This window comes from Phyllopteryx taeniolatus, chromosome 12 (assembly GCF_024500385.1).
Source record: "Phyllopteryx taeniolatus isolate TA_2022b chromosome 12, UOR_Ptae_1.2, whole genome shotgun sequence".
Lineage (NCBI taxonomy): Eukaryota > Metazoa > Chordata > Actinopteri > Syngnathiformes > Syngnathidae > Phyllopteryx > Phyllopteryx taeniolatus.
In genome coordinates, this window is record NC_084513.1 from 6611874 (window position 1) to 6634086 (window position 22213).

At 40.3% G+C, this 22213-nt stretch overlaps 2 protein-coding genes across 2 annotated transcripts in view; both read right to left on the reverse strand.

Annotated features, from left to right (window-relative positions):
• Positions 1–1202: 1202 nt before the first annotated feature.
• Positions 1203–7968, reverse strand: nepro (nucleolus and neural progenitor protein). The gene is made up of 9 exons (XM_061792940.1): positions 7827–7968; positions 7486–7640; positions 6917–7005; positions 5298–5426; positions 4108–4182; positions 3702–4000; positions 2962–3020; positions 2661–2875; positions 1203–2112 (listed from the first exon to the last, which is right to left on the reverse strand). The coding sequence occupies exons 1-9, from the start codon at positions 7909–7911 to the stop codon at positions 1785–1787; spliced, it is 1434 nt and encodes a 477-aa protein (XP_061648924.1). The 5' UTR covers positions 7912–7968; the 3' UTR covers positions 1203–1784.
• Positions 7969–9639: 1671 nt separating this feature from the next.
• Positions 9640–22213, reverse strand: part of LOC133486965 (transmembrane protein 163a-like) — a 40062-nt gene continuing 27488 nt past the window's right edge. The window contains exons 3-8 of the mRNA XM_061792848.1: positions 18876–18919; positions 18037–18128; positions 17599–17695; positions 14481–14592; positions 13867–14008; positions 9640–13747 (exon numbers count right to left, since the gene is read on the reverse strand). Of these exons, the coding sequence (XP_061648832.1) occupies positions 13687–13747; positions 13867–14008; positions 14481–14592; positions 17599–17695; positions 18037–18128; positions 18876–18919 (548 nt within the window). The 3' untranslated portion in view covers positions 9640–13686. The remainder of the gene's footprint in view (positions 13748–13866; positions 14009–14480; positions 14593–17598; positions 17696–18036; positions 18129–18875; positions 18920–22213) is intronic.

Consider the following 22213-nt stretch of genomic DNA (forward strand, 5'->3'; position numbering starts at 1 on the left):
GTCATCGTGCCTTTTCTTCCTTGTCTTCAAAAGCGCAGCACAATACTGCCACTTAGTGAACGGGAGTCAGCAATTTATCGTTCACCTTTGATTTGCCACTGGTGTGAAAAAGTCTTCGGCCCCCTTCCTGTTTTTTGTTTTTGCGTTTGTCACACTTAAATGTTTCCCATCATCAAACAAATTTAAATGTTAGTCAAAGACAACACAAGGAAACACAAAATGCAGTTTTTATTATTTAAGGGAGGGGAAAAAATCCTAACCAACTTGGCCCTGTGTGAAGAATGTTTAATTTTGAAGAAGAAAAAAAAGGCAAACTACAGCTGTCCCACAAAACCATTTTTTATTCAAAATACCACCCTTGTGGCTTTAAGAAATACTTTAAATACGGAAGAAAGAGAATTGTTGTAGTCAGTCACATTTCTTTTAGAGCAAGTAAAAGATACAAATATGGACTTGCTCAACTCTGTGGAAAGAAATATGGAGTCATCTTGTAATTTTCAGTTTGAAAACAAACACCTACATCATCAGATTGAATCTGATGAGTCTACAGTTTAGAAAAAAAACAAGAGTGCTCACAACTTGGAGAGCTGTTGCACCAAGTGGAACACGAATCATGGCTCCAACATGAGAGATGTTAGTTGAAACCAAGGTGTGAATTATAAAACTTCAACAAGGTCAAATAACAGTGTCTAAAATCTGGACCAAGTACAAAAATAATGAGAAGGCTGTAAAAGGAAAGCATCCTGGTACACCAAGGAAAACCTCAAAGCGTCAAGATAGAAAACTTAAAGCAATATGTCTTGAAAATAGAAAATGCACAACAATATAAATGAGGTAAAAATGGGAAGAAACTGGGGTCAACGTCTGTGACCGAACTGCAAGAAACCGCCTAAAGGAAATGGGATTTAAATCCAGGAAAGCCAAACGAAAGCAATCCTTCACAGCTAAACAGAAGGAAAAAAACAAGGTTACAGTGGGGTAAAGAAAAGCATTAATGGACTGTGGATGACTGGATGAATGTGATATTCAGTGGTGAATCACAAATCTGAATTGGGCAAGGTGATGATGCTGGAATTTTTGTTTGGTGCCATTCCAATGAAATTTCTGTTAGCATATGTTCCAACTAACTACAAATTTGAGTTACGTCATTACTGTAGGAACAAAACTCGAAGTGCAGCGATACAAAACACGGTAAGATGCTGTGGAATCAGTTGCTTTATTATAAATGTGACAATTATCAGTCCCTTTCATGATTCTTTTCAAAAAGAGAGACTAAGCATTTTTTTCACTATTTGAAGCAGTGCGTTATCTTTGTCTTGCTAAAATTTGCCTAATTTGAGAGGGCGGCCCTGTCTCATGTCAGTGTGCAAGTTATTTTGGCCCTATATACTGAAGATGAGTAGGGGTGGAGCAAAGACAACATGGATTGTATTTCCACTCACTTCATCACCAAGCTGCTGAATTATAATGCTCAGAAATGGTCAGATAAAAGATTTACTTGGCTTTTCCAACAATTTGTATACAAGCAATTACAAAGTGTTTTTTTCCCCATAACTTTTCAGAATCTCATGATGTAGTGTGTAGATTCGTCTGCAACTCCACCAAACAAACAATCAGCTAACTGAAGACTTAAAAATGACTCATGTGAGAAAGGTTGTTCGCTTCAATGTGTCAGCCCTGTGATTAAAAGGTCATCAGTCCAGGGTATATCCCACTTCACCCACCTGCAAGCCTGCAAAGGCTAAGTGGCATAAAAATCGATGAATAGGGGAATTTCAAAACAGTTACAAACCCACTAAGGCAAAAATATCATCTATGTCATCTGTACTGCTACGGTTAAACATCAAGGCAGTTGTCCTGCCTATTGTTCTGCTTATCCAATCATCTGTCTGGACTGCAAGCGACACACGCTTCTTTGATTTGAGTCCATTTGTCACATTATTTCTCATTTTGGATGATCTAAACTGCCTCCTGAGTGACCACAGACGGGTTCTCAGGCAACCACGTCTCCGGCACGCAGCGGAGTGGCGGCGGGTCTTCAGAACTGGGCCTTGAACACGGCAAAAAGCCTGGCGTACTTCTTGTTTGAACGTCTGCAACTTCTTCTGCACACTGCAAATGAAGATGGATCACACTTAACTTCATGTGTTGTCCAACAATATGGTGATGTAAAGGGTTGGGCGAGCACCGATACCAGCCTTATTTCAATGTATCAGTTACTCGTGAAGGCTGCCGATACCAGCCACCGCTACTTATGGAGCCCTCTTGTGGCCGTTCTACTATCAGGAAGGGACATGCATGGCTGATAGAACACTCTTCTGTGTGAATTGCATCCCTCTCACTCCTCTCATATGCTCAGTAAGACTAAATGTCTGAAAGTATATATATTTCATAGGGGTTATATTAATGCGTCGAGTGCGTTATCAGTGTTGTGACCAAAATGTATACATTTATTTGATTAACTCAATTTCAGTGGTGAGGATGAGTGGCTCAGAAAATGAATGGATGTGTTAATTTTATGTATCAAATGTACTAGTAGTACTGGTACTCTGTATCGGTCTCAATAAGTGCTTAAGAGTGAATACTCGTACTGGTATCGGTCTGAAAATAAGTGGCATCGAATACAACATCCATAGTGCTGTATATATTGTTGTCCTTACTTGTAACCTGCAGCCTCTGCTCCTCTCATCCGCCAGCACTTTAATCTCAGGAAGGTTAAAAGTCGTTTAGTTTTATTCAGTTTCTGGGATTTGCACCACAAGATCATTTCTTCTAGATTGGAGGCCGTGTCTTTGAACGTGGCGGCTTGCCTCATGCGTCTCTGAAACATCCGCTTCCTCTCAGCCAGGTGTTGTTTCTCTGGGAGGATTGTATTCTGGAGTACCAGAATGATACATTGATTAGATAAGAAGCAGCAGCACATGCATAACAGAAAACACTGAATGTTGTCCAGTTACATACCTTTGCATCAGTGCTGGAAATGCTTTGACTAGACTTTACGCTAGTATCCAACACCAACCCTGCAATGACAGATTAAAAAATAAATTTAAAAAAAATTCTATTCACTCCAGCACATTCAAAGCGCAAGACAGGAGATCATGTTTTTGGTACTGGCCCTGTCACTAAAAATAAGTTATTCCACACTCACTGTCATGGACAGCAGCCATTTTGGCATAGATCTGGTTTACTCATTTAGGATTTTTGTTTGAATTTTAAATTAAATAAAAATTACCATCCACAAAAGCTGACACATATTACCGCCATCTATAGGACACGGGTGAGCATTGGTGTAAGTAAGCCCTCTTCGAATTGCTGTTTATTAAATCGTTTGCTAGTCAAAATATATATATATTAGCACACCCAAAACCTACTCCACGGCCTGGGAGGCAGGCTTTGTGGCCAGTGTGTGTATATGTATGTATGTATGCGTATATGTATGTATGTATGCGTGTGTGTACACGTGTGTGTGTGGGGGGGGGGGGGGGGTCATGGTATGCAGTCCAACTATATTGCAGGTTTTGATTTACCGGTAAGTTGTTACTCTATTTTTCATACTGTTTGTACAATATTTTTCATGTTATCCATTGCTCTTGCGCTCTCTCAATATATTATGTGTTTAAATGTGCTTATATTGTTTTAGGTGTTTATAGGCCTTTTTACAATAATTGTTGCGGAGGTGGACTGGAATTTACCAACCCCACCTCTTTGTACAACAACACCCAGGTCTTGTTGAACCTTCCTCAGCTGTCCCCGGTGATTTGCTTTGACACGAGCCTTCCGTCTCTCCTTGTTTGCCTTGTGTCCCGTGACGTGGAGATCAGATTTGGGTTTCACAACGAGTAAAGCTGCATCAGAAGGACCGAGGAAGTCAGCCATATTTGCGGGCAGGTTGAAGTCTGTGAGGAAGGGCATGGGCCGAGCGAGGGCTACTTCCGCCCGGAGCGCCAAGAGCTGCTGGTACAGAACAGACAAGCTGGCCAGGATCCCTCTGAAAATAACCCTAATGGAGCACAAACAGCCGTGGACAATTGCTGTTCAATTTAATAAAGACGCAAAGCATTGCAAAATATGAAATGCCTTTATCCATAAATTGTTGAGGTGACTCACCAGAGGCGACTGAGCATGCTGGTTATCACCAAATTCACGATGATGAACTCATATTTCATGTGCTGCTTGGATAAGCTGAGGCAAATGTTTAAGGCAGTGATGCTCAAAGTGTGGTATGCTGGCTCCCTCTAGTGGTATGCTGGCTCCCTCTAGTGGTATGCGAATGAATCACTGCCCAAGTACAGTTCACTTTATCCATTCATCCATTTTCTTTACCGCTTATCCTCACTCGGGTCGCGGGCTGCTGGAGTCTATCCCAGCTATCTTCAGTTGCATTTAAATTTTAAGAGCAATTTGCATTTAGTTTTTAAGCTTTGATGTAGGTACAATTCCTACTTTACGTACAATGCATAATTAAACTAATCCGTTGGTAGTTTTTTCCAAAATTTTCACATTTTGCTTATAACATTTTAACTTTATTCCTCTAAAATTGCATACTTTTTTTCTTATATTCTAACTTTATTCTCCTAAATTGCAACTGTTTTTCAATTAACATTACAACTTCATTGTTGTTTAGTCCTTATTTTTTCTCATCATAACTTTTTTTTATATTTCTTGTAGTATTCCGACTATAGTCTGATATTTTTTTTCTCTCTCAATATTTTGACTATTCCTGTAAACCTTGGGGTGTTGTTTTTCTCAATGTTATGACTTTATGTATAATTTGAGGTTTTTCAAATACAATTTTGACTTTATTCTTGGTAAATGATGTCTTTTTTCTTGTAATGTAACTTTGGGAATTAGGGCTGCCACAAGCAATTATTTTGTTCGCCAACTTGTCATTATTATTTGTCGATTATTTTTGTGATTAGTCGACAAATGTAAATTGCAGCTTATTGCACAAGCAAGCAGCTGCTCTTTTACAAGCATTATTAGCTTCCAGGTTGAATTGTTTAAGGTATGTGAAAATATAATAGTTCATTTAATTTTTAATAAACTTTGCAGCTTGTACCAGCATTCCTGACAAGTTTATTTATGATTCTTAACGTTATCATTAATAGTTGACTAATCTTGGCAACACTATTAGGAATACAATCCATTGTCTCATTTTTGATAAACATTTACATTTTGTAAAACGTTTGAGAACCACTGGTTTAAGGGAAGTTAGTGACACAATAGATCAATAGATCATGAAAACTGAAATAAGTCTTAATTCTCTCGCCATCTAGTGGCGCATCTGGAAAGGATACACAAAAGCTCTGCTACAGCGTTTCATTGTGCAGTTCATCAGTTGCGCAGCTCCCAGCACTTTGAGACATTGCCACTCCAGCCTGGGTTGGCTGGGAAGATCGGCTTCACCGGCCTTCATGCTCAGCCGCCTGAAAGGAAACAAGTACAGTGGGGCCTTGAGATACTGTACGGGTTTAATTTGTTCATTGCCCACGCTCGTAACTCAAATCCTCTTTCCCCATTGAAATGATTGGAAATGCCATTAATCCGTTCCCGCTCCTCAGAAAACACCAACAAAAAAACTAACATAAAAATAGCACTTTACAGTATTTTACTTACACACATACAGTAATAACATAACGACGTAGAACGTAAAGAAATAAATAGTTTGTGCCGAGAAATTGTGCAACGATGAGTGCACCTAGGCCATCAGGAAGTGGTATAATACAGACATACAGAGTTGCATGGACAGTCATAACTGCTCAGTAAGCTACAGCAACATTAGTCGTTTCTCACAGATAATAAAAAATATGCATGCGAGCATTGTTAAATTGTGTGTCCGCATGTGATGCTGCGCTGTTTGTGTTCAAATATCTGTTGCTTAAAGAGTTATAACAACCTGACATCGACACTAGTTTTGTTGGCCCGCCTTTGGGCAAAATTTTCGCATTGCGCGTTGGCATTAAGCTAGTGGACCTTCGGGGAAAAAAATATTGTGATATCAAATTTAGGCCATATCGCCCAGCACTATTTTCACATTAAATATCTTATCTTTGTAGTGTAATTATTTGAAGAGCTTGAAAAAGACTTGCAAATCACTGTATTTTTTTATTTATTTACATTTTACACAATGTCGCAACTTTATTGGAATTGTGGTTTGTACAATTTTTATCTATAAAATATCCAACTTTTTACTTTGAAGAAAAAAAAAAAACAATCATACTCGTAATATTATCACTTTTATTTAGAAACAAATAACTATCTGAAAAATATACAACTTTTTGTCAACAAATATACTCTTAATATAATGACTTTAATCTTGAAAATATCCAACTTAAATTGAAAATATACTCCCCCCCCCCCCCCCAAAAACATACACAACATTCCTTTAGTAGTACAACTTTGATCCAAAAAGACTTCCGACTGTTTATGTAGAAAATACACAACTTATTCTTATAATACTACTACTTTGATCTCGAAGGATTTCTGAGATTTTATGAAGAAAATATCCAACTATTTGTCTAAGAATGTAACTTTATTCTCAAAATCTTGAAAATATTCTATTTTTGTCTCAAAAATATCCAACTTTCTTTCTCAAATAAAATCCACATCTTCATTCTCGTACTATTAATAATTTAGAAGACTTTGGGCTTTTCCATGCTAGAAAAAAAACCTGTAAAATTTATAATATATATATATATATATATGTGTGTGTGTTGAAAAATATGACTTTTTACTTGTAATATTATGACTTTTATCAGGAAAAAATGTTAATTGTTTCTCTAAAATATCCTACTTTTTCTTTGAAAATATACAACTTCATTTTTAATTTCTTCTTTCTTCAGTGTGGCCCTAATCCCCTATAGTGTCTCATGCTGTTCAGCACAAGTGTCAAGAACGAGTCAACCGTTGTGCCTACCTTTGGATCCCATTGGGACACATATCGCTCAAACTCTGCAGAGCGGCGTCCAACTTCATCTCCTTCAGTCTGTTAACGCACTGTTCAACCTGGATGACACGAATCAGGCACAAGAAAATGCACATTACACGTCCTTATTAAGGCTTACTGTTCAACACACCCCCCATCACACACGTTGTACTGTACTTTTATTAGGCGCAACCCAAGTGAGGCTAAGCGGTGCGGATGGATGCATCTGCTGCTGACTGAAGTGGTCCAGTGATGATGATTAACATTTTAAGCACACAGAATACGTTCAAAAATATTGTACACTTTATGTTGGGAAATTACTTGGTCAAACATTGTTTTGTAATACATAGTCATTCCCAAGAGCCAAAAAAGACGCAAAAAATGCAATGCAGCACATACTGTATGTGGTAAAGCTAGAGCTGCCTGTAATTATGCACATGGCCAGCAGGTGGTTTCGTGTGCAATGAAGCATCAAGAAATGAACCACGACTCCAACCAATGGCTGAAGTGTTACGATGCTTCATGAAGCTTCATCTCGCCATCACTACTTACAACCTTACCTGCTTTAGGACTCGAAAGGTTTTGTTGCCTCTTGCGCTATTGTTGAGATTGTAGAGCAAATCGTATAGAACTCGAACTTCCGTCTGAAGAAACCTACTTCGAAGTACCTTGAGGACGTTTTCGTTCTCCGCTAGGAGGTTTTTCACAGTGGTGTCTGCATTAAAAAAAAAAAACATATTTTTTTTATTATTATCTCGACACTCACTAGTTTGTCCACACGCACGCACAAAGTAGCCTGAGTGTCGCGCACGTGTGATACAGCAAACACCCACACACAGGGTTCTTAAATTGAGTTTGGACAAGCAACGTACGCAAATGACATAATCCGAACATGTCTAACCTGTTTTCGAAGTAAAATGTACGCAGACTTTGGAAACAGCACTGGGAATGGTAATATTGATCCTGTTCCACGGATAGCGTGCCATTTTGTGTCGAGAAAACACGGAAGTCTTTCAGCCAATAGTAAACGTGAAAACGGCGACGTCACACAAAGCCGTGGAAGGAATCAAGACTGCGAATAAATGCGCAATTCATACGTTAGATAAACATATTGCAGTGTTTTCACTTATTATTATGTTCGCAATAGGTCACATACAATTTTAATAAACTATGTAATTTTTATTGGGTTCGGTATTGGTATGCATATTTTATTCTTTTTTTTATTGTGCTAATTGCACTTTCATTTTGTATATGAGTAATCTTTATTTGGGTCACAGGAGAGCTGGAGCCTATCCTACTCTTTTTTTTGGGGGGGGGTGTACAACCTGGACTGGTCACCAGCCAATCGCAAGGCAAGTATATGAAAGAAAACAGCCATTCACAATCATTTATTTTATTTTAATAACTTAATGATATCATAGAGTTCATATATACATAAAGGATATTTGAATAATCATTTAAAATGTATACAATCTGTGAGTGTATCAGGCATTAAATACATGCATACTGTATGTTTAGAGCAGGGGTGGTCAAACGTTTTCATCTGAGGAACGCATACAGAAAGCTCGAAGGATGCAAGGGCCACTTAGAAATTTTTCATGTTTAATTTATTAAACACACTAAAACCAGTCCACCAAGGGATTATATATTGTTTATAAATTGTCGTTATTTAAAAAACACAGCAACATTCCAGCTTTCTGTTAAAAGTAATCAGGGAAATTTTGGAGTGGCCCACAGCCGGTAACCCGCTAGAATAGATCTGCCCTACATTCTGCACATTTTTATTACTCACACTGTACATATTTTGCAAATTGGGCACATTCACGCCTCATTCAGGGTCCCCTGGGGGGCTGGCACGAGGCATGATGAGGCGGACGCCGGGCCGGTTACTGGCACATCTGTGCTGGTCTCCGGTCTGGTCGCCCTCCTTCTCTGCCCTGCCGGTCCTCCAGTTTAAATGCATCATACAGCCATCCACCCCAGTGGGTGGAGGGGAGTGTCGGACTGGGGAGGACACTCGGCCAGGTGTTCTGGCACTCTGGCCTGCCCTCTGGCCCACTGACACCCCACCACACATGATCACAGTCCAGGGATAATGGTTGCCGGTCGGGGATCTGGTAACCATAGTAATAGGTTTCACATTTCTCTTGGTTTGACTCCTGGGGCCTGTGCCGCACCCCCACCCCCTCACCCGCTTGGTAGTTGTTCAGCAGGGAGATGGGTGATAAGAGATAAGAGATTGTCAATGTATGCGAAGTTGGGAATATCGCCAGTTCCTTCAAATGGCCATTAAAGAGTGGGTAACAGTCAAAGAATGCAAAATAAAACATGAAGACTCAAGAACCTGAGAATGAATGGACTTTCAAAAAAAAAAGAAAAGAAAAACATGTACTGTATGATACATTTATGGCATCATAGCAATGAGGTTCTTAGAATGGAATAGAGTCTTTAAAAAAGCAATATCGGAAACACGAAGAGAGTCACACAAAACAAGGGGGTTGGTGGTGTTTATCCAAGGCACTGCATCAGTATGAAGGGTGTCACGCTATACGCAATTGAGCATTATGTTTTCTCGCAAGGCACATCTAGACAAACTACTCACACTCACATTCACACCCATGGACAATTTACCATCTTACCCACAAGTTCTAATAGACGTCCTAAAGACATTAATTAATATCTCACAGTGTGACAAAAAGACAAACACTCTGTCGAGGGACAAACTGGCATAATCTTTATTAATCATTGAAACTTTTTTTTAAACAAATACTTTTTGTTTTTTTATATATAAATACAATAAATGGTGTATACATTATAGGTAATATCACAGACCTTATTACTGTACAAACATGGCAACATACATATTGATCGTGTGTGCGTGTGTGTGTGTGCAATGCATTTCAAACTACTTATAGAGACTACATTGGATTAAGTCCATGCAAAGCATCGAAAGAGTGAAGAGTATCACTGCTGTTAGAATTGAACAATCATGTAACGGCAACGATTTGGTATGATAATTCATCAGTACAACTACAGTGAAAGATGTGAACTGTAATGATTGAGATCTGTGTTCATCTTCTAATAAACTCACTTCAGCCTTTACACTAAGCAGCAGAAAAGCGAACAAATTCATTAATGTGCTTTAAATTGAAATTCAGCTCGTGAGATTGACTTCAAAGCTTCACAAAGATACTTTAGGAATGAAAGAGCATCATGGCAGCATTAGAAGGTACAGTAAGTGAATTCAGGAGTGTGAAGTGGGTACAAAAGGACTTGAAAATGAAAAAACCTTTCGAGTCCTAAAGCAGGTAAAGAAGAGAGGTAGAAAGGTCTATGCAAAGTCTAGACCCAAACCATAAGAGGTAAACAAACAACTTTAATGAACCCTGATGATTCTATATGCTTGGTCTGTGCCTCACAATATGCAACAGTGTGCTTAAAAATATGCTTTCTAATGATTGTTACTAATACTTCAGAGAGAGGGAGGAGTGGAATCATTGTGCTTTTGGTGAGCTGACAACACATGAGTTGGTTCATTTATTGTATTCCTGTTATTGGCACAGGAGACCACACCACAGTATTTTTTATACTTTACCGATATGGCAATGTAATTTGTGAAAACTGACGTGCAAGGTAGACCCTGTCAGAGAAAAAGTATAACGCTGTAACTCAGTAACTTGTACTATAGAATAGGTCCTCGATTTATGAAAGATTTCCATTCCATTGAGCTTTTTTATTATCCAATTACACTTAATCAGTCCAAAAAATATTATTTATTTAATACAAATAGTGCATTTTGGATCATTTATTCATGCCAGTGATGTATAGTGACAGGCAGAACAATTTAATTCTCTTACACTAGATTTCAAAAGTTCCAAAATTCACCTGTGTATACACCTGTTGCCATTAATACAACAGAATAATAGATTTGTGTTCAACTAAACAGGCCCACATTTCATACTAAATGTTGTGAGTAAATTGAGACAAGATTGTCATTATTTCACTTGATACACCTTCTGTGGCATTTAAGTTGGTGGTATGAAGGTTGGGAAAACAGTGCACTAACCTACACTAACGCAGTTGTAAAGTCATAATTCCAGTAAATAGTTGTACCAAAAACTCTGAATATACAAAAAAAAAAAAAAAAGAATTCAAAGGTACGGTGGCAACTGTGCGTGTTCATAACCCTCTAAATGTCGTAAACCGAGGACTCCCTGTACATTGTATACCTGTACAGATTAAAATTGTTGCCATGTGGTTTCTAACAAGAAGGGAGCTCACAAGTATTGAAGATCCACATGGCTACAAAGCTCACTTCCAATACTGCAAATACATGGGTCATCATTTGTGAACTCTGGGTATCTGTCTTCACATGTCACATCATCTATGAACAATGCATATCCTCCATGAGGATGTCTATTACACAAAACGGACACTATCCACATTGTCAGAATATTCAGTACAAAGTATTTACATGTACAGCATCTCTGAGGTCATACCCAGACGTTTCCAAAGATCAGTAAATACAAACTGATAGTAATCAGCATGTTTGTAAAACAACAACCTTGTCAGACAGCAGTACCAGCTTGATCTCCACTCAACCAGCAACGCGCGCGCACACACACACTGGAATGGAACTGTACTTGCAGAGGGCGATTTCACAAGGGGGCGCAAATTCCCCATACAAACGCTAATGATTGACTTGTGGTGCCATTACCTTCACAATAGAAACCCATTTCTTGTAGCATTTTCTTAAAATTGATTTGGGGTGTGTTGCTGCCCCCCAGCAATGCTGCCCTGTGTGGCCGCACATAATGCACATGCCAGAAACCGGCACTGTTGTTGGATGACAACAGCCTACAGTGCAAAATCTGACCGTAAAATGTGTAATTTTATTTCATCACTAATATGTAAAAATATTTACAGAATATATGCACTATAAAGTAAACATGTTAACATTTTCAAATGAAGCTTCTTAATCCAAAATTTTTGCTGTTTACCTACATATCTATTTGTGACTTTTTCAACTAACGGAACCATATGTAAGTTTAACTTATTGACAGATTGTGTGGTGGGTGTTTACATTCTGTTCATTGCGACATGAAAACATGCACTACAAATGTCTCATGTGCTGGTGAGCAAATACATATTATGTGTACTGTATTTGCAAATTTGTACCTTTTCCACTTGGTGCTTCATCTTTGTAAACCGTAGTGAGCCACAAAGGTCGAGGCGATGCAACTGGAATCAACCTTGACTCGACCATGACCTGGATGACTGAGAATCTACGTAGACACTCAGCCATTGTGCAGTCTCTTCTAAAGCCAGGTACACACATAATGGGGCCGATTTTCAGCATTTTCCCTCCCTTACGATCAAAGTGAGCAAAGGCCCTTGTATTGGATGTCTCTGAAAGATTATCCTGAGCAATTGATTTTTCTGTGGTCTGGGATGAGTTTGGAGTGATTTCCCTCCTCCAATTAAGTTCAGCACATTCATCTGTTGCAGCTAGCAGCTCTGCCTCCTCAAGCCAAAACCTAGTTGACATCATGCTCTAAATATCATTGTTGAGTAGTAAAGTCGGCTAGTCTGTACGGCCCCTAGTAAGAACACACTTTCTGGGGTCTCTCACATTTTGAAAATCGATGAATATGTTAAAAATCGGTATGTGTGTACCCCACTTTAGGTTACAATAGTCAACATTCATGAATGACTGTTCAAACATGACACAAACAACAATAAACAGATAAATACAAGATTTAGGTATTTCGAGCCCATGATGCCAAGATTATGGCACAGGGGTCACTTCAGAGTTCAGTGCCTTCACATAGAAAATCAAAACCTGAGAGAATGTTACAAACAAAACAGCATGAATACTATATAGAACTAGTTATATAGACACATGTACCCCCACCCTTCGCAGCTACAGCTAGTGTAGTCCAACTCCTGATTTAAAAAAAAATATTTGATTAGAATGTTTGCCTCGATACGTTTCTCTATATAGCTGAAAAACCCTTTTACAAACTTTGGTTTTATTATACTTCTTTTAATCACTTTTCACTTACCCCGTTAAAAGGTGACAGTTCATGTTTTTGTTGAAAAAAAAATACATTGACCCATCCATTGCAAACAGATTGAAATATGGCAAATGATTAAATAAATAAATAAATACATGAGAGTCACTGATATCAAAATGTGAATACCTTAAAGGAGGCGCTAATTTCTTCGAAGAGTGACTACTCAGTGTTGGCTACTGAACCTCAACTGCGCAAATATGATGTTTGCTTTTTTTTTTTTGATACATCACATAGCACATCACATTGACTCATAATTTATACACTTTGTCTGAACCGCTTGTGTATGATTAAAAAAAAGACGTCTATCAAGGTCTTATGTGTGCCTCCTGATTTGATGGTTTGATGACACAGCCTGTTGAACTCATTCAGTTTCCATCCCTCCATCTTCTCATTTAACCAGTCTTCATGAAATGTGGGGAGGCTTAACAATAGAAAAAGTTATCTTAATGAGTGTGTCTGTCTGATGTATGGGAAGGGAAACATGAGAATGCATGAATGCAGAATATAGACTCTATGAGGCCCGCGACCCGAGTGAGGATAAGCGGTAAAGAAAATGGATGGATGGATGAGGGTATGCTTATTACAGTGATGTACGTAGCGCCCAAAATTCAAATGTCCAATCACTACTTTTAGCACATAAGGAGCGAGTTGATAGCAGGGGGACAAACAGTCAGTTTGAGAACCTCACTCAAAGCGTTCGTAGTTTCTTGTTTGCCTCACACGGGGCACCATATCCATTAGAAGCCTGTAGAGACACAAAGAGTGTAAAAGTGCTATATTTCTGTATATCACAACACCGTGCTTGGTTCTGTGTATTAGGTCAAACAAAGGCAGACAGCAAACGACTGTTAGTTTATTCCTTACTTGACCCCGTATGCCAAAATGATGAGTCCAATGAGAAATCCAATCAAGCCATCCAAGAACCAGACATCAGGGTGGTCCTTGAACACTTGGGCACTGATAAGAATGGTAAATCCCAGGAAACCACCAACCAGAGAGTTAAAGCCTGGAAAAAAAAAAAGAATAGTCTGAAGCAGGGTACACATGTACCGGTTATCGAAAGTCTGTAATAGATAATCCTGAGCAATTATCCCGTGGTGTGAAGTGGGGGGTTGTCAAGAGATTTTTTTGTCTCCCTTATCTATTCGGAAAACAGCTGGGGCTGACAAGGGTAAATGGTAAACCTGTTCAAAAATTCAGATCGCACGTCCTCATGTGTGAAATCAATACTGAGTTTGGCTGAACCACAAACTTTGTGGTTGTGATGTGAAGCAGAATGATAGCCAATTCCTAAACGACTTCACAATTCATTCACCACCATAAAAATGACAAGGAAGAGAGTTTTCAGCCGTGACGTAGTTACCAGAGAAGTTGACCGTTAGCCTATATTTATCTTCTATCTGTTTTGGAGGAGGAATACGTCATTACGTCAATACGTCATTTATTCCAATATTCCCATTGAACTGCATGTGACCTACCATCTGTGATGAGTGCGCGGCTCGTGAGCACTTTGCCCAGCATGAACTTGGCAACAGCCAGCACAGTGCACACAAATCCACTCACAATGGACACACTGAAGAGGAAGTCATCCTAAAGGACAAATGATGAAGACCTGATTATTTATTCAATATAGGGGATCACATTTTAGTACAGAGAAAAGATACATCTGCACAATTGAAAGAGATACAGTTTAAAATGTGTTTCAAAAACTCTGCCTTTACCTGCTTCCGATTGGGGTTCATTTGAGCAAATTCCCTTGTAGTTTTTCAAAGAACGAGCCCTGAAGTTTTCCCAAAATGTCTGCTTCAAACCAAAATGGCCGACTTACTTCTTAATTTCAGGCATGGGTGCTTGAGACTTTTTCGTGCTTCATATTATTATCAAAATATCTACCCAATTTGTCCCAGATTATCGCTCTACTAGTCACTTTAAACTGCATACACTCCTTGAAGTCTCGGCGTCTTTTGCACAATGGTCATTGTACCGCACTATTGCTATATTAGTCATTAAAACTGCTCTAAGTGCTAGAGGACTCTTTTTGTACAATTGTCAAAAAAATATATAATAATAATTGGACCAGCCTTACCAGATATCTAGCAACCCTTTATTGCTCAGTGACTGTTTTTCTCAATGTCTTTATGTCTCAAAAGTGTTCTCTGTCAATTGACTGTCTGTTGTCGTACTAGAGCGGCTCCAACTACTGGAGACAAATTCCTTGTGTGTTTTTTGGACATACTTAGCAAAATAAAGATGATTCTGATTCTGATTTTGTGATAATCGGTGAAACTGGTTGCGGGGATAATTTATTTTAACGTATACATTTTCACCAGTATGTGCTTTACCATGTGAGTATGTCGAATGAGATGTGAATGAATGAATGAATGAATATAACGGCACCCAATGATGCACTTGGGCCCCGGCATGAGTCACTCATCCCCCACTAAGACAAGAACTTCAGCCCGTTTGTTCGCATCAGTGGTTATCTGGTGCAATTGTGAGGTGCAGCTAACTGCTAGCTATGCCTACACTCCCAAACATTTTTTTCCTTATGATAGTCTTAGGTGGTGGCCGCTCAATAGTGCCTCGTCGTTGGCGAGAGTGTCATGCAGGGAAGGAAAGAAGAGCAATAAAGGGAGAATTTTTTTTAAAAGTCCACCTTGACAGCCAACTTGTTGACTGGGGCTTCTGGTTGGCATGGCCACTTTAGAGCGCTTAATTGTCGACCATGAGTGTGTGCATGTCACGTAGGGAAGAAAAAAATGACAGGTCTGATGTGACAGTCAACAAGTGGACCGGGGCTTTGCACTGGCGTGGCTCTTCTTGTAGACCTGTCATATAAAATAAACCATTGACATTGTATGGAAATACAATGTGTGTGTGCGTGTGTTTGTGTGTGTCTGTTTAACCCCTTCCGTCTCTTTCTCACACAGTCGTCACTTTCTCACACAGTTGCCTCATGGCGCAAACAATCTCTGCTTTCTGTGTTTAATTAGGCAATGCATGTAGACAGCTCACAATGAGAGCAGCAGTGACGTGAATTAGAATTCCCAATATTCTGCACTCCCTCATTACGATTTAGCTGCTTGATACTTCAACGAAACACAATTCTAATCACAAATGGCCTCAAGAATGCATGAAAACTGTGAGGAACACATCAAATTAGCAAAAGGTCAAAGTCACACGAATAAACAACAGTCCAGATGTTCAGGAGAAAGATGACTGCTCACAGAAAACATCACAGAGGAGGTTATAGAACATGAAATTGACATTGTAATGACAACAGACAGGCGGCACGGTGGACGACTGGTTAGAGGGTCAGCCTCACAGTTCTGAGGACCCGGGTTCAATTCCCGGCCCCGACTGTGTGGAGTTTGCATGTTCTCCCCGTGGCTGCGTGGGTTTTCTCCGGGCACTCCGGTTTCCTCCCACATCCCAAAAACATGCATAAATTGGAGACTCTAAATTGCCCGTAGGTGTGACTGTGAGTGCGAATGGTTGTTTGTTTGCATGTGCTCTGCGATTGGCTGGCAACCAGTTCAGGGTGTACCCCGCCTCCTGCCCGATGACAGCTGGGATAGGCTCCAGCACGCCCGCGACCCTAGTGAGGAGAAGCGGCTCAGAAAATGGATGGATGGATGGATGGATGACGACAGACATGATATTCAGACAAAGTGAGCTTGCACAGTTTGACTACCATGAAAAGAGAAGGACAACATGACAGGACTGACAGATTTACAGGATAATGATAAGAGGAAGATTGACCAGAGAGACAATCAAAACCTGCCAAAGCTGGTATTTTTACATCTCGTTTCCTGACTGCTGTTCTGTATAAATTCAAAGAAACAAAACCACAACAGAGACAGGACAAAGCCTTTATAGCTTCACATTCATTTCTTCTGCTCTGTTGCATATTTTATGTCACATTAGACCCTGTTTCCGACGACTTCACATCTAATTATCTGATTGCGGGATCCTGAGTTGGGCAGCATGGTGAAGTAGTGCTTATTACGTCAGTTGAGGTAGTTGAATTTCTCCCACATTGCAAAAACATGCAAGTGAGGTTAAGTGAAGACGAAATTGTCCATAGGTGTGAATAGTTGCTTGTCTACGTATATGTGTCCTGCGATTGACTGGCGATCAGTCCAGAGCGTACCCCAATTCTCTCGCCAAAAGTCAGTTTAGGTACACCGAGCGATATGGGCGAACACGACTGAAGCGCAAAAAATACAGAGGGTGACTCTTCACCTCACACCGAGCGATTCAGCGCCATGCTTCTATTGACCCTTTGTAAACGGTTTTGAGGCACCACATACAATAAGCTGTATGTTATTATTGTTTTGTGAACCAGAAAAATATGGCACGATTGTCAAGGAAAGCCACAATGACAGGAAACAGGCGACAACAAAGGAGAAAGTGTGTATATTTTGAGAGGCTATTGGCAATGATCGATGGCCCCACTCTCCAAACTTTGCTTTCTAGTCACAGGTGCATATTGGCCAACAGCAGGCTAGGTCTCACGCTTAAAAAAACGCAAATGGTTTTCTTTTTGACTTCTAGCTTTTTTCCGTTTGTTCAAAAATATGTGTGACGTCTTACCACTTCTGGGGGCATCCTTGAAACCAGATTATGAATTGCCTTTCCAAGAATGCACAGGGAGCAGAGCACAAACACAATTCCCAGGACCACACAAGCTCTGAAAAGAGACAAGACAGAAGAACGAGACACCAGACTTGAGAAAATGTGATCCGAATACGGCTGGATTCCTAGCTTAGATAACACAGTCTTTGATTAGTTGTGGTGTCTTTTAAAAGATTTTCCTGGAAATAGACATGACACATACTATACACTAGCTAATGATGGTGGAAGAGCAGCAATGGCCTTAGGATGTTCACCATGTGAACAAACAAGACTTGGTTTAAAATTGTTTGACTCCATGGATAGATCCCAACCATCTGGTTGAATAGGTCTGAAGATGATAGAATACATTGTACGATTGCAAAAGTTAACGCAGACCACACTTCATTTTACACTCACATGTATTCTCGGTGTGCTGAATGCACAGCGGCCGCATTGCTGTAGCGCCAGAGTACAATGATTGATGAGAGAACATCCAAGGTGGCATCAAACTACACGCACAAGGTACGAGTCAAGGAGAGAAAGAAGGGAAGGAGACAATAATTAGATGGTTAGACCCGTAGCTTTTAACAACACACTCTCACACACATTCTGTGCTGTATAAAAAGCAGTTAACTATGCCCAGACTGAATGGAGCATGGAAGGGAAATTCCTTACAACCATTAGAGACAATTTAACACATTTATGACAACGTGAACCATGGTCTTTGGTCTTTCATGGTTCAATTTCACTAGAACAAATGAAGTTTATGTGTTAAAAGACATTGAGGACCAAAGATAATCAATTATCTGTTCCCTCACTTAAGTAGACTTCAAACATCCTCTGGAATAATCTGGTTTCTTTAATCTGGTTCACCCGTGTCTATTTAACATTTTTAAGCAACTGTTGAACAAAAATATATACGAATACATTTTGGTGATCCTCCCCTTATTTTCAGAGTTAGGTGAGTTGATTGCACTTTCTGTTTTGTTGTTGAAGAAATACATAATGTAATAATAGGCTGGCGTTGGTGTTGAATTGCCACAGAGAAGCTGTTTTGTTCTTGGTTTTCATTTGCAAGACGCTGTAAAGTGAAATCTTGTTTCTACATGATGTTTTTACATGATCTAATCCCCTGTTCAGACAACGGGGCCAGTAAAAGTTGAGTTCAAAGACTCATTGATAAATCACAGAGACCAAAGTTATAACTAATTGATCAATGCAAATGTAGGGAACAATGACGGAAGCTGGAAACTCACGGCAAATCCGAAGGCCGATGCGCTGTGCCTCATGAACGAGACAGCTGTGGAAACAGAAACAGACACAGACAGACAAACAGACAGACAGACAGCAGTTAGTGTTAGTGAATTGATTTCCAGACCATCCATCCATCCATTTTCTTCACTGCTTCTCCTCACTAGGGCGTGCTGGAGCCTATCCCAGCTATCTTCGGGCAGGAGGCAGGGTACACCCTGAACTGGTTGCCAGCCAATCGCAGGGCACATATAAACAAACAACCATTCGTGCTCACATTCACACCAACAGGCAATTTAGAGTCGTCAATTAACCTACCATGCATGTTTTTGGGATGTGGGAGTAAACCGGAGTGCCCGGAGAAAACCCACGCAGGCACGGGGTGAACATGTGGGGGAAACTCCACCCAGGCGGGGCCGGGGATTTGAACCTCAGAACTGTGAGGCAGACGCTCTAACCAGTCGTGCACCGTGCCGCCGATTTCCAGACGTGTTATGCAATTTTTTATACATTTGCAACCAATTCTATTTCAATCCCATCAGTCTGATGTTATCTAAAAATAACCTGTCTCTGACTCCATTGATGTGGGCTTGTTTGAGCCTAATTGGATCCAACCAGAATCTTCAACGTGTGACTCGCTACATTCCAACAATGAGCATTCAGAGCCAAGATTCGCTGACCATAAACTGTTATGGGCTTTGTCTAATTTCTGGTTTTCACCATGTTGAACGTGCTGGCACACCTCATGGAATATACTGCCTGCCTGGATATGCCTCATCTGTTGTTGACTGAAATAGGAAAAATGTTATAAATACTCTCATTCTTAATCATTAAAAATAAAAGTAGGAGCAAAAACATGAAGCCACTGCAGAAATATTGCTTCACATCTGTTGTTAAGTTCATTCATTCATTTTCCGTACCGCTTATCCTCACTAGGGTCACGGGCCTCCTGGAGCCTATTCCAGCTGACTCTGGGCAAGAGGCAGGGTACACCCTGAACTGGTCGCCAGCCAATCGCAGGGCACATACAAACAAACAATCATTCACACTCACATTAACACCTATGGCCAATTTAGAGTCTTCAATTAACCTACCATGCATGTTTTTGGGATGTGGGAGGAAACCTGGAGTACCGGGAGAAAACTCACGCAGGCACGGGGAGAACATACAAACTCCACACAGGCGAGGCCGGATTTGAACCTGGGTCCTCAGAACTGTGAGGCAGATGTGCTAACCAGTCGGCCACTGTTTACCTAAGTTAGAAAATAAAATTAAAATTAGAACCTTTGGGTCCTCCCTGCCTTCCTCTTCCCTCTGCTGGTGCCCTCATGCTCACTGTTGGGGGGCTGTTGTCTTCTCACGTGTTAGCTGGCTCCTGCGTTAGGCCCTGTTGTTGGTTGGGACCCCCATGCCTTCCGGGCGTGGCGGGGGTGGTGTTGGCAGAAGGGTGCGCTGGGGGGGGAATTGGGCGTGGGGGTTGGTGGTCCAGTCCCCTTGCCCGCTCCCTTGGGGGCACGTCGGGGCACTTCGGTTGGGCTGGGGGTCCTTGGGATTGGGTGGCGTCCCCCTCGCTGATTTCCCCATGCGGGTGGAGGGGACTGGGCCCGCCCTTCCTCAGTGTGCTGACACAGCAACTCCGTACATTAGTTGACTAACATGTATGTGATATGGTGTTTATTCACTAATAAGTTCCAGACACATATAGGCTTGAATTGCTTATACTGGGACAACTAACAATAACACGGGTTGTATTAAGATATCAACTCACAGGTGTTTAGACACTATACGTAAAAGCATTCCGTCACACCACTCATCAGTAGCACTGCATTTCCCACATCCTGTCCTGCCCTGTCCTTTTCTGTCCTCTCATCTTGTCCTATTGGTTAGTAGTTGCATGTCCTCACTGGGTGTACCCCGCGTCCACAAATACAATTCGTCTGTTGTAATGTTGACTATGTGTATCGTTCTGCTGTATTTACACCCCTATTTCCCTTGTCCGTTCTCTCCCTGTCTGTCCCTAAAACCCTTTTCTGTCCGACTGCATTTTCAATAAACATCAGAATAATTAACAAAAATAACAACTAAATTAAAAAGGGGGAGGCATACAGATCCACCATTCTGCATGGCCATGCAGGTGATAAGGACAGGTTAAAAAATTAATAAATAAATAAATAAAAGATGAGACCATTCAGCTTACTGCTAACTAACAATGCAAAATGCCATAGACTGGCTAACAAATACCATGTGCTGTGTTATAATCCTTGAAGAAACAATTTTTTTTATCACAAACAGAGATGCAACACATGTACACAGACAATATAACAATATTCACAGGCATATGTTCTTTATACTCTCTACGACTAATTTTACTGTGGCCTGCTGAGGAGTTTTGAATGCCTCCACGTGTACATGTTTGCACTGCCTGCAGGTGGCCAAGACGCACACACCAGAAAGAGCAACGCAATGTCTATTGGATTGAAGCAACAAAAATGTAGCATGAACTGTTGAATTCTTTACATTCTCATTATGTCATTACTGAATGTTTTTGTAAAGTACAGTACAATATTATAGTACTTTTCGTATTAAAAAACATTGTTTGTTTGGGGGGAAGCATGGCATTTCCATTAATTTCAAATGGGATAGATAATTTGAAAAAGGATAATAATAATAATAATAATAATAATAATAATAATAATAATAATAATAATAATAATAATTATTATTATTATTATTATTATTATTATTATTATTATTATTATTATTATTATTATTATTACATGGAGATGGAACACTCCTTCCTATGGCCATAAAATAAATCTTGATCTCCTTTGTCGTCTGCTAGCAGATCGATTCTTCTCTGCCTTCTGTGAGAGCTTCAGGTCGGGCGTGAAGCACGAGTGCTAACAAGAATGGCTGAAGTGGAGAAGGGTGTGAGAGAGGAAAACTAAGCTGTGGACAGTGGGAAAAGGGAAAGTGAGAGAAATACGATGAGGAGACTCATTGGGAGGGTGGGGGATGGGGAATGTGATAACTGAGGAGAAGAGGAAGACAGAAGTGTAAAAAAAATTATACTTATTAATATAAACGTGGGCGGCGTGGGAGACTGGTTAGCACATCTGCCTCACAGTTCTGAGGACCGGGGTTCAAATCCCAGACCCGTCTCTGTGGAGTTTGCATGTTCCCCCCGTGCCTGCGTGGGTTTTCTCCGGGTACTCCGGTTTCCTCCCACATCCCAAAAACATGCATGGTAGGTTAATTGAAGATTCTAAATTGCCCTTGGTGTGAATGTGAGTGCGAATGGTTGTTTGTTTATATGTGCCCTGCGATTGGCTGCCGACCGGTT